General features: G+C 38.2%; 2 protein-coding genes across 2 annotated transcripts in view; one reads left to right on the top strand and one right to left on the bottom strand.

The window, feature by feature from the left end:
- Positions 1-23,746, bottom strand: part of LOC137616434 (acetylcholine receptor subunit alpha-like 1) — a 910,421-nt gene that overhangs the window by 136,187 nt on the left and 750,488 nt on the right. The gene's annotated exons all lie outside the window — the stretch shown is intronic.
- Positions 8,201-22,713, top strand: LOC137616741 (uncharacterized). The gene is made up of 5 exons (XM_068346742.1): positions 8,201-8,236; positions 17,751-17,961; positions 18,048-18,511; positions 18,609-19,011; positions 22,643-22,713. The coding sequence occupies exons 1-5, from the start codon at positions 8,201-8,203 to the stop codon at positions 22,711-22,713; spliced, it is 1,185 nt and encodes a 394-aa protein (XP_068202843.1).

Here is a 23,746-nt window from a genome sequence, read left to right as displayed (position 1 = left end):
AGAAACCCCAGACCTGAGAACTCAATAGGGAACTCAGAAAAAAAAAAAAAAGGTTTCACGAGACTTCGAAATGATGAATTCCTCAAACATCCAATCAGTTTTGGATCCCATTTTCCGCCCGAGATGCTCCGCGCGTGTAATTCCGCCGAAAGCCAGACAGGTGAACAAAATGAATACTTTTGGCTCCTCTGACCAGAGAGGTAAAACTTACTTCATTTGCATAATTTATTTCAAACTCGACAGAGTGAGCTTTTGTTGCTTGGAAATTTCATTTCCAATTTCATTAATAGAGGAAGATGTATTTGACTCATGAATTTAGGCCTGATGGCTCGGCACTGGGGTTTGGGATGCCATTCAGGAGGATAGAAGAAAAGACACAGGAAACGAGGGCTAAACACTGAGTGCAGTTAGAGGCCAAAGGACGCTGCAAAGACTATAGTAATACGTACAGTGTACTGATGGCACTACCCGCAGACGAGAGAAGAAAATATATTGTTAACATTATCCCGCCACACTTCACGATAATCAAAGTTAAGTTTTATTCAGATTTAAATGATTTCTAGGACTGTCCATTTTTATATCTAATACATTTTATGATAATACCCTGTCTTCATAGAAGGCTTGTTTCCTTTTCAAAATTTATTACAGACCACCCCTTTATTTCTTCTTCAAGTCTAAACATTTGAATTTCCTTAAAGTGAGATTACTCTCTCTCTCTCTCTCTCTCTCTCTCTCTCTCTCTCTCTCTCTCTCTCTCACTCTCTCTCTCTCTCTCTATTATGCCTAGACGTTTTTGATAAATAAAAATGGTCTTCTCCTTCATTTTGACCGTTTGAGGTTCTTTACCGATCTACTTTGCCAAAGATAATTCTATCCTTACCTATCTTTAGCCAAAGATCAAGCATCCTGATCTCTCAGCATCGGAGTCCAGCATCCTAAATACGGATCTCCTCTACTAGGTGCCCTAACTTTTCTTTGAAGGATCTAGCATCCTCATCAAAGGTCACATAACCCTTATATCCTAAACCAGTTTGTTGTGGTAGCCTATTGGAAACGTCCCTGCCTGGCAAATCGCTGTACTGGGGTCCGAGACCCGCCCTAGCTCGATAGTTTCTTGTAGTGTTCGAAACCTCACAATCCTTATAAGCTAAGGATGGAGGGCGTGGTTTGGGATAGCCTATAGGTCTATCTGATGAGTCATCAGCAGCCGTTGCCTGACGCTCCCTCGTCCTAGCTTGGATGGAGAGGGGGCTAAGCGTTGGTCATATGTATATATGGTAAGCCTCTAGGCCTAGGGTATTGCCCTGCTGGGGCATTGTCGCTGTCCCATGCTGTTGCCATTCATGAGCGACGTTTAAACCTAGCATCCTTCACGCTCGTCTGTTAATACACCAGCATACTCAACCTTTTTCTATCAAAGGCCATCCTTATCCTTCATATAAATGGCTTAGTATACTATCTCATCTCAAAGTCCCTAGATTCCTCATCTTTTATCATAGAATAAGTCATATGCTGTTTAAAAAAAAAAAAAACTGTAATCTTGATCAGAAATTCTCGGTAAAAATATACTGTTCTTAACCGTATTTCAATCAAATCCAGGCGACCGTAATTTTACCTTACTTTGTTATCATCTTTTACCCGTTGGTGACCATAATATCACTCCTTTACGTCAACATATCCCTTTATAAAACGGTAAAAATCCTGGAATAAATGTTGCCACGCATTTGCCGTTTTTTTAATGCAATTTTTAACAGTTTATAACGCTATTATCCCTATCAAATGAGCAAGCACTCCCATGCCTTCCCCAGATTGTTCAATCTCTTTATCTCCAGCTAAATGACCCAAAACACTTGGTTCTACTTTGTTATTAAACGTTCAAAAATTATTGTTTCCTACAAAAAAGGCCTGATGGTCTTTTGCTTAGTATGTGAAATTTAAGATAATAAAGGATAAGAATTTTTTTTTATTTCTTCTAATAAAATACTAACTTTATTTTGTTCCTTTGCTCTCTTTGTAAAGTATTATTATTTTCCTTTTTTTATCACATGTTTCGTAATTCTCCTCTTTCTGTCTTCTAATAGTTTCCTTTCTTGTTATACGATACTTTCACCAGTGGTATTAGTGTCTCTTTCACACAGAACTTACCTTTTTTTTTTTTTGTTAAAATAAAAACACCGTCTACTTTCCCCAGCCCCACTTGAATGAAAGGCTTACCTTTACTCTGTTCAACAAATGATATTCCTTCCGGGTCATATCCACTTAAATTAATTATATCTTTTTCCTTGACCCGGAAAGCTCCCATTTTTATCAATCAATTCCCCTACCTGTCTCAATTTTGTCCTGAAAAATAAATCCTTTTCCATTCAGTGAATTTAACGCCTTAATTCTCTCTTCTGTCGTTTGTTGAAGGGGATAACCATACAAGGGAAAAACAAGACCAACAACAAAAAATTACAACAACAATAACATATCATATTTAAGTAAAAATAAAATGGTCAATGCTGCTATCATCTTCTTTATTTGGTAGCTCTCGACATAACTTCTGTCATCTTCGGCCTATTTGCAATATTTAATCAATAGAAAGGAATAAGATTTATCATAAGTATATAATTAGGAAGATATACTGTACTTCCAAGAACCGCCTCACTAGCTCTAAAATCAAACACTTCAAATAACAGAAAACCATATAAAAGAACTCATTACCAATCAAGGAACATACAACTATATAAAAGACCTTATTACTGAAATACCGAGCCACCGGCAGGAAACGATGACTACCCACCCAGATTACACACAACCATACAGGCATCTCAAAGGACTCTATGGTAGAAAATCATCCTCTTATTTACATGGGAGATCTTTGTAAGCAAATGTATTATGAACACATACAAGTATACTTAAAAAGAGTGCAGTTGTCTTCACAAGAAAATCTTCCTAACAATGGGCATTATTATAAAACAATGTACCGGCTTAAACCAACGAAAATATTTAAACCTGTGTTAATTAAACTAAAAAAAAATAGGTTAATGTTGACGAAATTTCTTTAGAAGTCGCAACAAATTTTAGTCTTACACCTTAGAAGAGTCCTTTTTCTTAAAACCCACTACTCATTTGGCAAGTAATATTAACGACCATTACTACTTTCGAATGCAATACTGACAGCTGCTACTGCTTTGGTGAGTAACGTTGATGGCCGCTGCTGCATCGGCAGGCAGCATTAAAGGCCATTGCAGCCTCGGCAAGCAGCAGTAACGGCCGCTGCTGCTTCCGCAAGCATCACAAACGACTGCTGCTGCTTCGGCAAGAAGCATTAATGGTCGCTGCTGCTATGGCAAGAACAAACGGCTGCTGCTCCTTCAGCAGGCAGCATTATTGGCCGCTGCTGCTTCTGCAAGAAGCACTAAGAGCTGCTGCTGCTTCAGATGGTAGCATTCACAGCCGCTGATGCTTCAGTAAGCAGTAATAACGGCAGCTGCTGCTTTGGCGGGCAGCATTAACAGCACAAATGGGTACTGCTGCTTCAGCAGGGAAGATAAACGGACGTCGTTGCTTCGGCAAGCAGCACAAACGTGTGCTGCTGCTTCAGCAGGCAAGATTAACGGACATCGCTGCTTCGACAAACAGCACAAATGGGTGCTGCTGCTTCAGCAGGTAAGATTAACGGACGTCGCTGCTTCGGCAAGCAGCACAAACGAGTGCTGCTGTTTCAGCAGGCAAGATTAACGGACGTCGCTGCTTCAGCAAACAGCACAAACTGGTGCTGCTGCCTTAACTGGCAAGATTAACGGACGTTGCTGCTTCGGCAAGCAGCTGCACCAATGGACGTCGCTGCTTCGGTAAGCAGCACAAACCGGTGGTGCTACTTCAGTAGGCAGGATTTACGGACGTCGCTGCTTCGGCAAGCAGCACAAACGGGTGCTGCTGCTTCAGCCGGCAAGATTAACAGACATCGCTGCTTTGGCAAGCAGCACTAACGGGCACTGCTGCTTAGGAAAGGAGCATTAACGGTTGCTGTTGCTTTGGCAAGAAGCATTAACAGCCGCTGCTAATTCGGCAAGGAGCTTTATCTTCGATAGGTAGCAGGTAGCATCAACGGCCACTGCTGCTTGAGCAAGTAGGATTAACCACCACTGCTATTTTGGCAAGTAGCATCAACAGGCGCTGCTGCTCAGGCGAGTAGCATTAACAAACACTGCTGCTCCAGCAAGTTAGTATAGACAGCCGCTGCTGCTCAGGCAAGGAACATCATCAACCAATTCTTCTCTGGCAAGTAGTATGAATGGCTGCTACTGCTCCATCAAGTAGCATTAACAGCCACTGCTGCTAATGGCCACTGATGCTCTGGAAAGTAGCATCAACGGCCACTCCTGCTCCGTCAAGTAGCATTACCAACCACTGCTGCTCGGGCAAGAAGTATCAACGGCCACTGGTGCTCATGTAAGTAGCATAAACGGCACTGCTGCTCTGGCAAGTAGCATCAACGGCCACTGCTACTCCGATAAGTAGAATGAACAGCCACTGCTGCTCCGGCAAGGAACATCATCAACCAATTCTTCTCTGGCAAGTAGTATGAATGGCTGCTACTGCTCCATTAAGTAGCATTAACAGCCACTGCTGCTGAGGCAAGTACAGTAGTATGAATGGGCTTTACTGCAGGGGCAAGTACAGAAGTATGAACGGGCGTTGCTGCAGTGGCAAGTAGCATCAATAGCCCCTGCTACTCGGGCAAGTAGAATGAAATGCTGCTGCTAATCCGGAAAGTAGCATCGACAGACACTGCTGCACTAGCATGTACGGCAGCTGCTGCTCCAACAAGTAGCATCGACAGACACTGCTGCTCTAGCATGAACAACAGCTGCTGGTCCAACAAGTGAAATCAACAGCCATTGCTGCTGCAACAAATAGCATCAACGGCCACTTCCATTCCAGTAAGTATCATGAACGGCTGTTGCTGGTCTGGCAAGTAGCATCAACAGTCACTGCTACTCAGACAAGGAGCATCAGCGAACGCTACTGCTCCGGTAAGCAGCCTTAACGGCCACTGCTACTCTGGAAAGTTCCATTTACGGCCACTGTAGCTTTGGCAAGCAGCATCAACGGCCACTGCTACTTCAGTAAGTACCATTTACGGCCACTGACACACTACTTTACAAGCAGCATCAATGGCCACTGCTACTCTGGCAAGAAGTTTTTACAGACACTGCCACTCTGGTAAGCAGCACCAATTGCCACTGCTACTACGGCAGTTACCATTTGCGACCACTGCCACCCTGCAACCTGGATTAAAAGAGTACAAAATTAGACCGCTTCGGACCAAAATAAGACAAATTCGTGCATGACGTCACTTGGCTGCACCATCTGAAGTTCAGGTAAAAAGAATTTATACGTCTGTATTTGACCGTACTAGAGAGAAGAACAAGGAAACTGTCTCACACTGGTTTAAGGTGCTCTTTATCTGGTCAGTTGTTTTACTTCAATGACCAACCGAGACAATGGCTTCAATTGTTCTGTGTATAGATGCAGATCTTTCTATTTGCTACCATGGAAAGAAGTCACTGAAACCTGGCAAAGAAGTTACGGAAACCTTAATTTCTTACATACATCAGTATGCAAATTTACCCAGTTAGGTTATTACCCTATTTGTGCGATACCCCTTCTTTAGGAAAAGAGTCCTAAACAAAAGAGTAAATATACAAAACTAATAAAAAGCCAGTTTTATAATAAAGATTTAATAAATTGTACTTGCTCTCTTTTTTGCTTGCATATTTTCATCATACAGTATGAAATTTAAAAATAATTTTCTTATCATGTTTTAATTTTGAATTATTTGGATTGCTGATGATAGTTAAGGCTCATAAAATATGGATGAAATAAAAACAAAACATGAGGTTCTTAACTATTTTTACCATGGGAGACACTATAATAGTACTTGGAAAATTTAAGGGGACTTCTCTCACACAAGGTCGTGAAAGAGGATAGGTGTGGGCAAGCACTTCCCATAGTGACCCTTAATTTCTTTGTTTTGGTTTTCTCTATTAATCCTGCTACCAATCACGTCAGAAATATGCGCAGCAACGATGGGACGGTCTAGCTCTGTACTCTATTAATCCTGCCTGCAACCAGTATCAAATGCCACTGCTACTTCGGCAAGTAGCAACTACGGACACTGTCACTTTGGCAAGCATCATCAACGAAAACTGCTATTCCGGAAAGTACCATTTATGGACAATTTCACTCTGGTAAGCACCATCAACGGCCACTGCCACTCAAGCAAGTACCATTTATGGCCCCTATCACTCCGGAAAGCCACATCAATGACAACTGATACTCTGGCAAGTACCATTTACGATCACTTCAACCCCAGCAAAAAACATCAGAGGCCACTGCTACTCTGGCAAGTACCATTTACGGCTACTGCCACTAAGACAAGCAGCATCAACCGCTCCTGCTACTCCGGCAAGTTGCATTTACGTCCACTTCCCCTCCTGTAAGAAGCATCTAAGTCCACTACTATTCCGGTAAGTACAATTTACGGCCACTGACACTATGGCAAGTAGCATCAGTGGCCACTGCTACTCAGACAAGAAGCATTTACGGGCACTGGCACTACGCCAAGCAGCATCAACGGGTACTGGTATTCCTCCAAGAACCATTTACAGCCCCTGACACTCCGGCAATAAGCATCAACGGCCAACACTACTCTGGTAAGTAGTATTTACGGCCACTGTTACTTCGGCAAGGAGTATTTACGGCCAATGCCACTCCAACAAGCAGCATCAATGGCCAGTTCTACTGGGGCAAGTACCATTTATGGCTAACGCCTTTCCGGCAAGAAGCATTAATGGTCACCACTTCTCCAGCAATTGCCACTTATGGCCACTACCACTATGGCAGGCAGCACCAAAAGCCATAACTACTCTGGCAATCACCATTTACGTCCTTTGGTACTCTGGCATGCAGCATCAACAGCCACTGCTACTCTGGCAAGTGTCATTTACGGCCACTATCACTCAAGAGAGCAGCATCAATGGCCACAGATTTTCCAGCAATTACCATTCACGGTCACTGCCGCTCTGGATAGCTGCACCAGTGGCCACTGCTACTCAACCAAGTACAATTTATGGCCACTGTCACTCCGGCAAGCAGCATCAATGGCCACTGTTACTCCAGTAAGTACCATTCATGGCCACTGCTCTTCCGGCAAGAAGCATTAATGGCCACTGCTACTCAGACATACTAGCATTTACGGCCACTGCCTTTCGGGCAAGTAGCACCAACGGCCACAGCTACTCCGGTAAGTACCATCTACGGCTACTTAAATTACAGCAAGCAGCATCAACGGCCAATGCTACTCCAGAAAATACCATTAACGGCCACTGACACTCCGGCAATAAGCATCAATGGCCACTCCTACTTCAGCAAGTAGTTTTTACTGCCGCTGCTACTCAACGAAGTAGTGTTTATGGCCACTGCTACTCCAGCTAGCAGCATCAATAGGAACTGCTACTCTGGCAAGTACCATTTATGGGCAATTACACTCCGGCAAGCAGCTTCAACAGGAATTGTTCCATTTACAGCCATTGCCACTCAGGAAAACAGGATCAACGACAACTGATACTTCAGCAAGTACCATTTACAACCACTTCAACATCTCTAGTAAGTACCCATTACGGCTACTGCCACTGCCTCAAGCAGTATCAACGGCCACTACTACTTCGGCAAATACTATCTAAGGCCACTGCGACCCTGGCAAGCAGCATGAACGGCTACGGATACTCCGGAAAGTTACATTTATGGTCACTGCCACTCCAAGAAGCCTCAACGGGCACTACTACTAAGGCAAGTACCATTTAGGGCAATTGCTTCTCCAGAAAGCAACATCAGCGGCCACTGCAACTCGGGCAAGTAGCATCAATGATAACAGCTACTCCGGCAAGTACCATTTAGGGACACTGCTACACCGGAAAGCAGCATTAACAGCCACAGCCACTCTGGTGAATAGCATTTATGGCCACTGCTACTATGGCAAGAAGCATCAACAACCACAGCTACTTCAGCAAGTAGCATATACAGCCACTGATATTTTGGCAAGCAGCATTAACGGCCACTTCTAATCCAGAAAGTAGCATTAAGTGCCACTGCTACTCTGGCAAGCAGCATTAACAGCCTCTGCTACTCCGGTAAGTAACATTTATTACTAATGCGAAAAGCAACATTAAAGGCCCCTGCTACTTTGGTAAGTAGCCTTTACGTCCAATACCACTCTGGCATGTAACATTAACGGCCACTGCTGCTACTTCGCAAGTAACAATTACGGACACTGCTACTCCAGTCATTAGCATTAACGGCCAATGTTACTTCGGCAAGTAACACTTACGGCCACTGCCACTCTGGCAATTCATATCAACCATCAGTACTACCTTGGCAAGTAGGCTAATACTGGCCGTTTTTGGAAATCTTTTAATGTATCAATGTTGAAAACTTTTAGTGCAATTTCACAATTTAATCTCTATTAGAGGTAGTTATGTTAAAAGAACAATGATATATGTAGGTCCATATCAATGTATTTATGTGTACATCTTTCACATGGAAAATTCTAAAAGAAACACGGAAAAGAGAGAGAGAGAGAGAGAGAGAGAGAGAGAGAGAGAGAGAGAGAGAGAGAGAGAGAGAGAGAGAGCAGGAAATCTCTGTGAGAATTCACTTTACCGTCATGAAGAGATGCTCGCCTAAGAATGGAAGTGGGTGTGCATGGCAAGAGGAGGAAGGGGGGGGGGGGGGGGGGGGGACCGTGTGCACGCTTTACGGGGGAGTGAGGGATAGTGAGAGGGGTACGAGCAAGTGTTTACATACGAAATATGCACCTAAGAGTCTGACTTTACGAGAATGTGATGCTGGGAAAGGCCTTGCGTGGATTACTATGAGTTGGCATTTGTTTTTCTTTTCCTTTCCTCAGTGTTAATGTTAATACCATCATGGTGCCGAGAAGGGGAGGGGGGGGGGAGAGGGCAAGGGGTTGTGAATCGATGAAACCTCTCATCTCGATTCATGGGTGGCGTTTGTAAACTTTTGGGAAACACGAATATGAAATAAATACTAGAGGATATTTTTAAAATTCAAGAAAATATGGCATTTAGTTCTTTGATGAATAGAAATTACTAGTGTATGCACTCCGTAAAAAATGACGGCTACATATTTAGATAGATACCCACACACATGCAGATGCAACCCCCTCTCACCGATGTATGACTACTCTTTCCCTCACTGCCTAAGGGGTGGGAAGAGATGAGCTTGACCAGAATGAATGAATGAATCATTTGAAGTTCTCTGGCATCCTGATATCGAAGACGTGACCAGAAAGATATATATATATATATATATATATATATATATATATATATATATATATATATATATATATAAATATATATATCATATATACATATATACATATATACATACATACATATATATATATATAAATATATATATATATATATATATATATATATATATATATATATATATATATATATATATATATATGTATATATATACATATATATATCTATGTATATACACACATATATACATCTATATATATATATATATATATATATATATATATATATGTATATATATAGCTAAACAGTTGCTCTTTATTATACAGGTGATAGGATAACAAAACGTAATAAAGTAGCAATGATACAAATCCTTCTAAAACAAACTAAGAATCTCTATAAAAAAAAGAAAAAAAAAAGTCAAGAGTTATCAATTCCCCTTTGCATCTCACCACCTGGCGAATCATGATTCAACTCATGTATATTTCATATCATGTATATTTCAATTGGCGTATATTTCCTTGACTTACGAACGAAGATGTCTTCATTTCCTAATGCTCTATTTGACTTCTGACCTGAAATTGCCTCTCGAATACGATTTAAATCTGAAAGTGGGTCCCCGTCGAAAATGCACCAGTCTTATATTGCGAGAGGTTTCATTTGCATCCTTAGCCAAAAATGTAGTTTTTTTCAGCTCAAAGGTTAGTCGTGTTTCTCATTACTGCTCCGCATGTTGAAATTCTCCTTTTTGTACTGATTGTTATTAGGCAATAAATGAATGAATGAATAAATAAATAAATAAATAGTATATATATATATATATATATATATATATATATATATATACACATGCATAGACAATAAAAAATATCGTTATTTTCAAAATTGGATTAACTTCAAATATATGAAGGATCATTCATTATTTATTTATCAATGTTTCTCTACAAATGTAAATAAAAGATCTATATATATATATATATATATATATATATATATATATATATATATATATATATACATATATATATATATATATATATATATGTATATATATATATATATATATATATATATATATATATATACATATATATATATATGTACACACATATATATATATATATATATATATATATATATATATATATATATATATATATATATATATGTTTCATCTCCTCTTACTCCTATTGACGCAAAGGACCTCGGTGAGATTTTGCCAGTCGTCTCTATCTTGAGCTTTCAATTCAATACTTTTTCACTCACCATCTTCTAATTCACGCTTCTTAGTCCTCAGGCATGTAGGTCTGGGTCTTCAAACTCTACTAGTGCCTTGTAGAGCCCAGTTGAAAGTTTGGTGAATTAATCTCTCTTGGGGAGAGCGTAGAGCATGCCCAAACCATCTCCATCTACCCCTCATCATCATCTCATCTGCATATGGCACTTGAGTAATCTCTCCATTGTTTCAATCCTAATCCTGTTCTGCCATTCAACTCCCAATATCCTTCTGAATGCTCTGCTCTCAAATCTACAAAAACTATTGGAGATTGTTTCATTGTCATACTACGACTTATGTCCATATAGTAACACCGATCTCACTAAACTGATGTATAGTCTGATTTTTATATGCAATTTCCGGAGCTTTGATTTCCAAATTTTACTCATCTAGCCACTATCTGATTTGCCTTTTTTTAATCATTTATTAAACTGCAATTTTAAAGACCCTGTATCGGAGATCACAGTTCCTAAATACTTTAATGATTCTACCTCATTAATCCCTTCTCTTTCCAGTGATATTTCATCTCATATATATATATATATATATATATATATATATATATATATATATATATATATATATACATCTGTGGAGAGACATATTGATAGATAAGTAATGAATAATCCTCTATAAATCGGAAGTAAATATAGTTTTGAAACTAACTAAATTTCTAATTGCGTATGCATATGTACATGATATCATAGTCATTGGGTGGTTCCGCCTTGGGCTCTGATCCCGAGGTCGTTAAGAGAATCCAGACTTTAATGTATTAATATATATGGCTTATTTGAAATATATATATATATATATATATATATATATATATATATATATATATATATAGTATATATATATATATATATATATATATATATATATATATATATATATATATATATATATATATATATATATGTGTGTGTGTGTGTGTGTATGTGTAGATAAATAAATATATAGATAGATAGTGAATAATGTTCCATGAATATGAATGAAATCTAGTTCCAAAACTATATTTCAGAATATTCACACCGTATAAATTCACATCTTATCTTGGCAACGATATTGCGTCGCACCTTGAAAAATTTATGCAAATGTGCAATGCTCGCAAGCCTGTATTTGCATATTCATTAAAGCTCAGCCATAACAAATTTCTTCCTTTTTTTCTCTATAATCTAAAATAATTTGAAAATAACGTCAACTCTTTTTCTCTGGGTTCTTCATTCCCTTCCCGCCTTCAAATCCTTCATCTTAATTCATCTGGGGATTGAAGGTTGATGAAGATATACACAGACGTGAGGAAATCATTTTGGCCTCCCCTTAAGGTGTGACGAAACTTCTCATCACATGGAAAGTGGTCACTGCGGTTTCCGTTTCTTTCGAGAAAACCTTTTAATAGATTTCAGCAGTATCGGATGTAGTTGCAGCAGTAACGGGGGTAGTTTCTTAGCACTGTTTCAAATAGAGGGATTGTTTTTAAGCAGTGATTTAAATATAGGGGTTGTTTTTAAGCAGAAACTAAAATTGAAGGTATTTTTTTTTTAAGCAGAAACTAAAACTGAAGGGATGTTTTTAGCAGAAGCTAAAATTGAAGGGATGTTTTAAGCATAAACTAAAATTGAAGGGATTTTTTATTTTTAAGCAGAAACTAAAACTGAAGGGATGTTTTTAGCAGAAAATAAAATTGAAGGGATGTTTTGAATAGAAACTAAAATTGAAGGATGTTTTGAGTAGAAACTAAAATTGAAGGATGTTTTGAGTAAAAACTAAAATTGAAGGGATGTTTTAAGCAGAAACTAAAATTGAAGGGATGTTTTAAATAGAAACTAAAATTTAAGGATGTTTTGAATAGAAACTAAAATTGAAGGATGTTTTGAATAGAAACTAAAATTGAAGGATGTTTTGAGTAGAAACTAAAATTGAAGGGATGTTGTTAGCAGAAAATAACATTGAAGGGATGTTTTGAATAGAAACTAAAATTGAAGGATGTTTTGAATAGAAACTAAAATTAAAGGATGTTTTGAATAGAAACTAAAATTGAAGGATGTTTTGAGTGGAAACTAAATTTGAAGGGATGTTTTTAGCAAGAACTAAAATTGAAGGGATGTTTTGAATAGAAACTAAAATTGAATTATGTTTTGAGTAGAAACTAAAATTGAAGGGATGTTTTTAGCAGAAAATAAAATTGAAGGGATGTTTTGAATAGAAACTAATATTGACGGATGTTTTGAATAGAATCTAAAATTGAAGGGATGTTTTTAGCAGAAAATAACATTGAAGGGATGTTTTGAATAGAAACTAAAATTGAAGGATGTTTCGAATAGAAACTAAAATTGAAGGATGTTTTGAGTTGAAACTAAAATTGAAGGGATGTTTTTAGCAGAAAATAAAATTGAAGGGATGTTTTTAGCAGAAAATAAAATTGAAGGGATGCTTTTAAGTAATGACTAATAAACGATTGTTTGTAGGTAGTAATGAGAATAGAAAAATTGTTCTTTTGCTGTAATTAAAACAGAAGGTTCCGCTTTTAAACAGAATTTTAAGTAAAATGTTGTTTTTGAGCAGCAACTTGAATGGAATGGTTGTTTTTTTGTATCCACTAAAATAAAAGGGCGGTTTTAAAAGAATAATTAAAAAATAATGATGATCTTTTAGCACTAATTAAAACATGAAGTATACTTATAGGTGATAACTAAAAATGAAAGAGTTTCTCTTTAGTAGTATTGTATCTAAGCAGTAACTAGAACATAACACGTTCAGTTTCTTGCTGTGTTAAGCCACTAATATAAAGACATTTTATTCTCGAATTCTCAAAAACATCGTACTTATGCCATTCTAGGTCATATAAATATTCATTTATCAAACAATGAAAAGAAAATTTTTCGCAAAACGTACAAAAAGCGTATATTCTAGGAGCAAGTGTTCATTTTGGCATAAAGACTGCTTTATTTAAATATGCACACATGACGCTTTCTTTCCTATCCCGCTGTTCTTTTATTTTGGGGTTCTTAAAGCATAGGCTCCAACACCGTTTCTTATTACCAGGATATACCAGAGAGTGCTGGATTATAAAAATTCATTAATCCAGGTTCATCCTTAGAAAATAAAGTGGCTTTTTAACCCTCGAGAGTACGAGTATTGAACAGATTCACCGGGGCTACAATGTATGTACAATTTCATAAGTGCACCATTCACTCATGCCTCAAGTCAATTTACCAAAAATGTATAGGTTAAAATCGCCCCAAATGGAAATGAGTAAGGACACGGAGCCTTAGATTGGGTTAGTACGGGAGTATAAAGTGTAGATGTTTACTAAGAACGATACATCAAATAAAGTTTCAGTTTTCTTAAATTAAACCGGGTGACTCCGCATTTTCGAAATGCTCTGATGAAGTACAGATAATCTACTACTCTAATTACACTGATGACTGGATTAACTGATATCCAATACAGAAAGATAAAGCATGATATTAGCTTGAAGCGAATCAGTACATTAATAAACCGATTCCAGATAGCTCGATGGGCCAAGACATCACATAGATAAATCTTAAAATTACTTTATCACTTTATCGGGTGATTTCAAAGAAAAAACAAAATTTAACATTAACGTAATGCAAAATAAATCGTCCGCTGATACCTTTGAGATTTGTTGGCGCAAAGATGAAACATCTATACATCAAATGGCATCTCGGAAACAGAAAGACGAAAAGAAATAGGACATAACTCTCTCTCTCATTTCTAAAACAGACCCAATCGGATCCAGCAATCCCAGATTTCCTCTTATATGTTTTCCAACGAAAATTAATCTACCAATCGATAAATAGTCTGTAAATTCTTGTTAATTCTCATTAGGCCTTGTTGTTTTCCTCCTACCGAGATAACCCTCCTTCCCCCTTTTTTATTCTTCTTTCGCATTAATTCCTTCTTTCGTTTCGCTCATGAATGGCAGAGGCAAGAGACGGTGACAATGTTCTAGCAGGACAATCCTAGAGACTGACTATCTATAAATATGATCAGTAACCAAGCCCCTTCTCCACCCAATCTAGGACTAGGGAGGGTCAGGCAATGGCTGCTGATGACTCAGTAGATAGACCTATAGGCTCCCCCAAACTTTCCATCTTTAGCTCAAAAATTTGGTGAAATTGCAGACTACAAAAATCTATTGAGCTGGACCGTGACTCTAACACCAGCCCGAAAGATCGCCAGGCAGGGACGTTTCCAAGAGAATACCACAAACCTAAATTAGACAGGGTCGGGTTTCCTCCATTAATCCCTTCGATTATGATGTACATTTATGAACATCCAAATTTAAAAGTTGCATTGCCACAAGAGTTTTTTTTTTTTTTTTTTTTTTTTTTTTTTTTTACGTTCGCGGTCAAATTGCCTGTAATAACACCGACCGCGCACAAAGTGGAAGCGTTTACCTAAAATGGTAAATGACTATGAAATGCCGAACCTCTGCTATTTATCTGGAATATGATGCCATTCTTTTGTTTTAAACAACGGCTTTTCACGTTATTCATTTTCAGTACCAAATTCCAATTTGTTCAGCGTTGATCCACAATATTGTTCTGATGTAAAGGGAATTTGCATTCGCGTTCAATTCGAATTGAATATCCTTTCTGTCAATTCATTTCGATTTAATATAAATGAACCTTAGCCTTAAGCAGAAGCACGACAGGAAATGGAAAATAACAGAAAATCAAATCCTCCTGCAAATCACTAAAACACTGACCACTAAAAGCATTAAATATATGAGAGAGAGAGAGAGAGAGAGAGAGAGAGAGAGAGAGAGAGAGAGAGAGAGAGAGAGAGAGAGAGAGAGAGAGAGAAAGGATTAAAAAAATTGTGTCATCAAATTCCAGCTAAACATATTTTAAAACAAAATATACTTGGATATCTTCATTATCTCTAAGGAAAAATTGCTTAATTATAACCTATTCATTTAATCTTTCTTATTAAGATGGAGACATCATGAGTTTTATTTACCACTCAAACAAAAGTTCACATTCATGTGAGCAATAACGGTAAAATAAAACCTAACGTTTACATGGTAAAAATAGTTTACTCCCTACTTGACGCTTTTTTTAAAAATCAACAGTTTTTATTGGACAAGGTACTTGAATCCCCCTTCGTATGGTTATGTAAAATTGTGGGAATATATGTGAGGAAATGTATACAATTGAATATATTCTGTTTACTAAAAATTCAACAAAACATAAAAGTATCATATTCTACAAACTCGGTTAGACACATATACATACATACATACATACATAATATATATATATATATATATATATATATATATATATATATATATATATATATATATATAGTCTAGTTGGTAGAGGGGGTCTGCGTGCATCCCCCGGAAATCAATTTCTAATTGATGTCTTCCTATGGGGAAAAATGTGTAGAAAACAGTTTTCTATGTTAAAAATTTGAAATATTGTCCCACGTGCCTATTTTATGCAAATTAAGCCGCCATTACATGAAAATACTAAAATCGCTATAACTCCGCCAATGCAACAGATAACTGCAAAAATAAGGTGTCTAGACCCAGGTTTTGAGGGTCTAGCATCAATATAAGACCAGTCTCATAGTGACCACATGTGTTCCTGACATGTAAGATATGCAAATTAGTGCCGCCATTACTGAAAAACCTATTTTTACCATATCTTTGCAAATGTTATAGCAATCGTGAAGAACGTGTTGTCTGTACCCTTGTTTTATGGGTTGATGTTTATTATTAGACTATATTTGAATGTGCCTTTTGCTTATTTGTTTTATTATAATGAGATATAGTCAGGTAATGAGAGATTCTGAGGGTACTTACCAATTAGTGTTTATTAAGCAGTGAAATATTTTTTATCATTTCATCATAGGTGGCAACACTTTACTGAATAGGAGAGGATGTGATTCATTGAATCCGTGTCATTTATATTGGATGAAGCAGTGTGTTTTTCAGCAATTTATGAATCATTCTAGGTTTATCTTTTCTAGGTTTATCATAATTTAGTCTGCTTATAGTCAGATAGGTAAAAGGTGTTTATATAATCTCTCAAGCTCTATTTGATAAGACAATTAATGCAATTACTTGCATGACTTAGTGTCATTGGTAGTAATATTTCAAAACACTTCATCATGTTGGTTATAGGCCTATACTTCTCATTTCAGAGTAATAGTTTTGGTATAAGTTCGCCATCATGCCAAAGCGAAGGAATGCTGAATCTGCCAGCACTGAACGCACCAGCCTGAGCAAAAAGCCTGCTTCACCTGCACCTGTATGCATGCTTCATGTGTTATCCATCTCTGATCATGGGCCTTTTACCCCACTCAGTAGAATCAAAGGAACTGCATTTGATAAACTAAAGCACCTTCATGAAATCCGGGACCTGCGGCTCTGTCAGCCACATGCATCTCCCTATCGTATGCAGTCTGTATGCGACCAGATTCCTGAGACTGTCCCCGAGGACCTTGAAAATAATGGGTATCACCGTCAGTGTTATCAGCGGTTCTCTGGCAATCTGCATCTTATAGAAAATAAGACAACTGAGGAACCACAGGCATCCACCTCGCTATTGCATTCACCTCGTAGACATTCAACTGGACCTGTCTTTTCAGAGGAGTGCATTTTTTGTGAGAAAGTAGAGATCAAAGGTGCTGATCGAAAAACTGTACGACCTGTCCATTTCTCATCTTGGAGAAACAAGGAAAATGCATGGGAACAAATTGAATCGAGAGCTGAAAAAATGGGCATGTTTCGGCTTCATAGACGTGTGAAAAATGTAGACCTCTTTGCTGTAGAAGCAAAACATCACCCATCATGTTTGAGATCATTCCACACCGCATTTGCTAACTTTGAACGCGGGGTTAACAGAGCAAATGACCCAAAGCGTACTGAACACGCGAAGATTTCGGCCGCTTATGAGAAGGCACTGAATTTTGTACGGGAGCACATTCGAACTCATGTCATCCAACGGAATGAAGTCCTGCGTCTAACATCATTGCGCTTGCTCTATATTGAAGAACTGAAACGCAATGGGCAGGAGAATGAAAACTACCGCTCAGAGAAACTCCTGAAACGTCTACAAAATGATTCAATCAAGGAGCATGTGTCCTTTCTGAAGGTTGATCATGACAAACTTGATGCAATTTCATTTTGGCTTGTGTACAATTCCAATATTTCGGTTAACGATGCTTTAGCACAAGCTTACACGCTTGGTAGCAAAGACAAATACCAAAACGCTGCTCTGCTTCTTCGCAGTAATATTCTACAGGCACTCAGTGCAGTTGACAAAACTATGGAGGAAACATTCATGCGGTTCGCCAAATCATCAGGTATAGTACCTGGTTCATTGAATGGCATAGACAATTATCATATTGATACATGTACACAGATGAAAACTTGGTTTTATACTTTTCAGGTGGCTTTGCTGGACTGTACAGTCAATTTGGGGCATACCAGAGGTGGTGTCGCACAACTTCCACGCGGGCCCAGTTTCATGAAAAGACCCTTGAAATGGCTTGCCTTCTTGACGATCCTGACTGCCCAAGGGCTGGGAGGCATCGCGAGCTTGAGAAGGCAGAGATAAAGAAGAGTGAGAAAGCTGTTCAAAGAGTCATCACTGCTGTCAGAAACTTCACGAATCCATTCACAATCCCAGATAAGGACAGGCTCTACTCCTTAGCCTCTGGTTCTCCTACATCCAAGGATGTTGAGAGGGATGTGCTGGAAGCTGACGCTGTAGGAAAAGCTGCAAAGGCTGACTTTATTACACGTTTGCAGAGCGGCCACCAAGGAAGCTTCTTCGACCCAATCAAAAGGAAGAAACTCAAGACCATGGAGGCATGCAACAAGAAGATCAAGCTCACATCATCGCAAGGAAAGGTAAGTTTATATTTCATTGAGCAAGTTATGTATTGTTAAGGGACTTTTGTACAATCTGTATTACAATATAAAATTATAATATATATTGTTATTTCAGGTCATACAGTATCAGGAGCAAAGCAATGTTGCATTCCTTCTCCTTGTGAAGTCACAGTGCCTAGATGAACCAATTGACTTGGATGAACTCATGAAGTACAGCCTGATGCCAGTGCCTCCAAGTATTGGAACATCAGATGGATTTTTTGCGAAGACCAACAAAGCCACCATTCTGCACTACCTGATGGAAGAGTTCAACCAAGATGAGCTGCCTTATCCAAAGGATGCCCTATTCATCCAGGATGGAATGGCACTTCTCCATGTCCTTTCTAACTTGCCCCCGACCTGTGGGGAGATCTGCCTTCAGATACTTGACCAGATGATTGCCAAAAAACATTTCTTGTTCTCAACTGACAGCTATTTTCCGGGATCCATCAAAGCTCAGGAAAGACTTCGACGTGGCAGCTCAGAGAGGATCATTCTTGCCGGACCAGCAACAAGAAAGCCATACGACTTCAAGGTGTTCCTTGCAAATGACGACAACAAGAAGCAGCTCTGTCAACTCATGCTGCAGGTATGGAGTGGCCAACAGGCGGCATCTAGACTGGAGAGAACCGAGATGGCAGTACTGATTGTCGAGGGGAGAGCTCATCAGTTCGTTTCCAAAGAAGGCAAGGTATGTGAAATTGCACCTTTATTTTTAGGATGACTACATTCATTTACATGTTAATCCAAAATATGCTCATTGACCTTTTTTGTTTCAGGTCGAGGTGCTTGAGATGCCCACTATATACAGTAACCAGGAAGAGACAGATACGAGAGTGGTGTTGTACCTACATCATGCTGCTGCTCTTGGTTACAAGAATGCTGTGGTTAGAACCCCTGACACGGATATCTTCGTGATTCTACTCTACCATGCCCATGCTATCAAACTGACTGTGTACCTTGATACAGGATCAGGAAAGCAACGTCAGCTCATCAATGTATCTGAGCTTGCACAATCATTAGGGGAGGACTACTGTGCTACCCTTCTTGGCTTCTATGTCTTCACTGGGGAGGATTGTACCAGTGCTTTCAAAGGAAAAGGGAAGGTCGGTCCACTAAAAAAGCTTGAGAAGAACCCGAGATTCCACAAGGTGTTCAGAGAACTTGAGAATGACTGGAGCATAAATGGCCTAATGTTGAACCAGTTAGAACAATTCACTTGCTTGATGTACAGCCAAAGTCGTGATTTGTCTGTGGATGCCGTCCGATCTAAGATGCTTCGAAAGATGGTAGGAGAAAATGAAAAATTAACATTGAAATCTAAGGTGGACTTTGCTCGCCTCCCTCCATGTCTTTCAGCATTGAAGCCCCATGTCCAGCGTGTGAACCACCGGGTTTGTTTGTACAAACGAGCTAACGAACCCATTTGTGAAAAGCCAAACCCCTACGACGAGGGCCAGGGATGGATAAAGACAGAAGAAGGTATGCTGGAACCATTGTGGTCATGTGGTCCAGTACTACCTACCTCACTAGTTGATCTCCTTGAAACTATTGATGATCAGGAGGAAGCAGAAGATAATTGCGAAGACGAAGAAACAGATTCATTTGACTTCGACAGCGATGAAAGCGATGATGATTGAAGCTTGTGATGACAGGGAACATTTAGATGATTTCCAGAAGCATCTATATCTTAATTTTTTTTTCTTCTTAATGTGCAAATGACACTTGTGATGAAAAAACGACTGGTCTTATGATGTTCTTTCACCCTTAAAATACGAGTACAGGCAACACGTTCTTCACGATTGCTATAACATTTGCAAAGATATGGTAAAAATAGGTTTTTCAGTAATGGCGGCACTAATTTGCATATCTTACATGTCAGGAACACATGTGGTCACTATGAGACTGGTCTTATATTGATGCTAGACCCTCAAAACCTGGGTCTAGACACCTTATTTTTGCAGTTATCTGTTGTATTGGCGGAGTTATAGCGATTTTAGTATTTTCATGTAATGGCGGCTTAATTTGCATAAAAAAGGCACGTGGGACAATATTTCAAATTTTTAACATAGCAAACCGTTTTCTACACATTTTTCCCCATAGGAAGACACCAATTAGAAATTGATTTCCGGGGGGTGCACGCAGACCCCCTCTACCAACTGTACTATATATATATATATATATATATATATATTTGTTTATATATATTTATGATAAATTTTTGCACATTTAGACGTGTTTTTCATATTCAAATAAACCATATATTTTTGCTACATTAATGTCTGGATTCTCCTAACGACCTCGGGATCAGAGACCCAGGTGAAATCACACAAAGACAAGGGCTTGTGTCCGGCCGGGAATCGAACCCTGGTCTATACAAGCTTGCCGGACCAGGGTTCGATTCCCGGCCGGTCACAAGCTCTTGTCTTTGTGTGATTTCGCCTGGGGCTCTGATCCCGAGGTCGTTAAGAGAATCCAGACATTAATGTAGTAAAAATATATGGCTTATTTGAATATATATATATATACATACATACATACATATATATATATATATATATATATATATATATATATATATATATATATATATATATATATATATATATATATATATATAGTGATTTCGCCTGGGGATCTGATCCCGAGGTCGTTAAGAGAATCCAGACATTAATGTAGTAAAAATATATGGCTTATTTGAATATATATATATATATATATATATATATATATATATATGCATACATACATATATATACATATACATATATATACATATATATATATATATATATATATATATATATATATATTTAATCATAATTACTCGCTAAGCTATAATTCTATTTGAAAAAGCAAGATGCTATAAGCCCAATGGCTTCAACAAGGAAAAATAGCTCAGTGAAGAAAGTAAATAAAGAAATAAACAAACGATCTGAGAAATAATGAATTTATATATATATATATATATATATATATATATATACATATATATATATATATATATATATATATATGTATACATATCGTTCTGAGTGGGGATATCTTAGCATGGGGATAGGATGTGTGTATCACCATGATCAGCAAAGCAATACTAATTAGGGCCACCCATACTCGGTTGGTTTGCTGACTGATTAGACTGATGTCTCCTACCATCACTAATCTGCACTAGTCAGTGTGGTGATAAAAATAGCATACAAAACTAGGAACATATCTGAGGCATTTGTCTTGCAGTGTACTGGTAGAAACGGCTTCAATGACCATAGATGAAGTCTGGACATATAGACATTCTTCGACTACAGTTTTTCATTCAATAACTGTTGCTATGTGCATCAGTTTGTCTTCTATGAGTTCTTCCTGTCGCTCAATGTCATGTTGAAAAGGGGTTCCTGATTTTGGGCTTTAATGCAATATGACCAATAAAGGAGGATTCAGAGACATGTATTTTTATCACGGGTAATATCATTTTAAGCACCACACTAGTCTTGGTTGCTTTCACTTCCGTTGGGAGATGGTTGTTCTTTCACCACTTCGGCTGTCATGAATATGGGAGACAAAATCTCGTAAAATCTACCTCCTGGTCTGCATTATCTTTTGGATATGTTGGGCCTTGTATTCGTAGGGGGTGCATTAGCTCATCCTGTGATATATTGGAAGCTTTCAATTCTTCTCCCGAGATAGATTTGGAACTTCCTCAGTCTCCCCCTCATATGGGGTTTCTGTCCTTTCACCCCTATGGAATGTATTTAATTTTGTCAACGATTATTCACTTCATGGCAGATTCTATCGAGAATAGAACGCTACCATAGGCATAAAATAGTGACCTGCTAACGAAACTCCTGTATTTTTTCCGGGGACATTCATCTTACATTTAGGCCCTTTCTTATATTTATAGGCTTTTCGTACTATGTGGAAATGGAACAACCACCTTCATTTATTTAATTATTGTGTCTAGAAATAGAATTTCTTGGTTCTTGTTTATTCGACGATAAATGTATGGAACGAGTTTTTACAGGCTGTGAAGGCCGTGTTATAAAAATCTCGTCATGGTACCTGGCACAGATGAGAGGTTTCCGATAGTTTTCAAAAAAGGTTTCTATTCTACCACAGCCAGGTACAGCACGGAAAGTACTCCTCAGGGAGAACCGTTGGAAGCCCTCCATCTGGCACCAGAGATCTAGTTGTGTGACACGAAGAGGGTGTTGTTATGCCATCCATCTGGTATTAAGAGTTCCCCTTGTGTTACAAGAAAGGGGCTACTTTCCAGCGAGGATATATTAGGGCTCTAAGGACGACTCCTGGGACTGGTATAGGGTCACTCAGTTGCCTCTGGATACATTGTTCAGTATTACGGTAATGGTTTCTTCGTACGTTGTTGAAAAGGCTTCCAGCCTCTGTTACCTCACTGGTGGTGATATATTTTATATCAAACAAATTCCGCTGAGGATTTCAAAGCCAAAAATTTCCGCTAAGAATTCTAAGGCCATAAGGCGCAACATTTATAACTCCATATTTATAACCATTGATCATTTTATGAACCAATTAGTTCTCACCATAAATAAAAACAGTTCTAACCCAGTAGTCCAAAATCCGTTGATTTCGAATCCTGGGAACATCGCTTGACGGAACATTACGAAAGCTTTCAAGATTCCTATTAAGTCGAAAAACCATATAAAAACGGGTGAAATCGTGGCCCTTGCAGACTCGGAAAGCCCAATAGCTCACCGTCGATTCGGAAATGATCAGATACAGTTTAATCGTCCTTTGAAAAGCAATGATTCTTCGTTTTCATTAAATTCAAGAAATGACATTAATATTTTCTCTCGCGTTTTCGAAAATTGTTTCTACGACTCCAAATTTTCTCCTTTCTCACATAAGGAAAATTATGAACAAAAACGTAAGTGAAAGAAATTTTTGCGAGGTGGCGTTATCGAATAGCTGAATTGTGTTGCTAACATTAACAATACGTGAATGGCATACGATGAAATATCATGAAAGATACAATACAGTTTAGAATTAATCATGATCTTTTACTCTGGCCTCTTAGTCAGTAGAGAAAACAAACTAATTGATAACCCATAATGCACATATAGATAATTAAAAAAAATTAAAATAATTTTGGTCCACAAGGCAACAGGACTTATCAAACAGAACAGCAAAGGAAGAAGCAGTAAGATATATATATGTATATATATATATATATATATGTATATA

This window comes from Palaemon carinicauda, chromosome 22 (assembly GCF_036898095.1).
Source record: "Palaemon carinicauda isolate YSFRI2023 chromosome 22, ASM3689809v2, whole genome shotgun sequence".
Classification (NCBI taxonomy): domain Eukaryota; kingdom Metazoa; phylum Arthropoda; class Malacostraca; order Decapoda; family Palaemonidae; genus Palaemon; species Palaemon carinicauda.
The sequence above is the reverse complement of the archived record's forward strand: the minus strand, read 5'-3'. Positions and strand labels throughout refer to the sequence as shown.

Bases quoted from the DNA above. Each gene is read 5' to 3' on its own strand.
- LOC137616741 (XM_068346742.1), top strand. From the start codon at position 8,201: ATGCGAAAAGCAACATTAAAGGCCCCTGCTACTTTG. The intron at 17,962-18,047 runs GTATAGTACCTG...TATACTTTTCAG, and splicing joins GCGGTTCGCCAAATCATCAG to GTGGCTTTGCTGGACTGTAC. The intron at 18,512-18,608 runs GTAAGTTTATAT...TTGTTATTTCAG, and splicing joins TCACATCATCGCAAGGAAAG to GTCATACAGTATCAGGAGCA.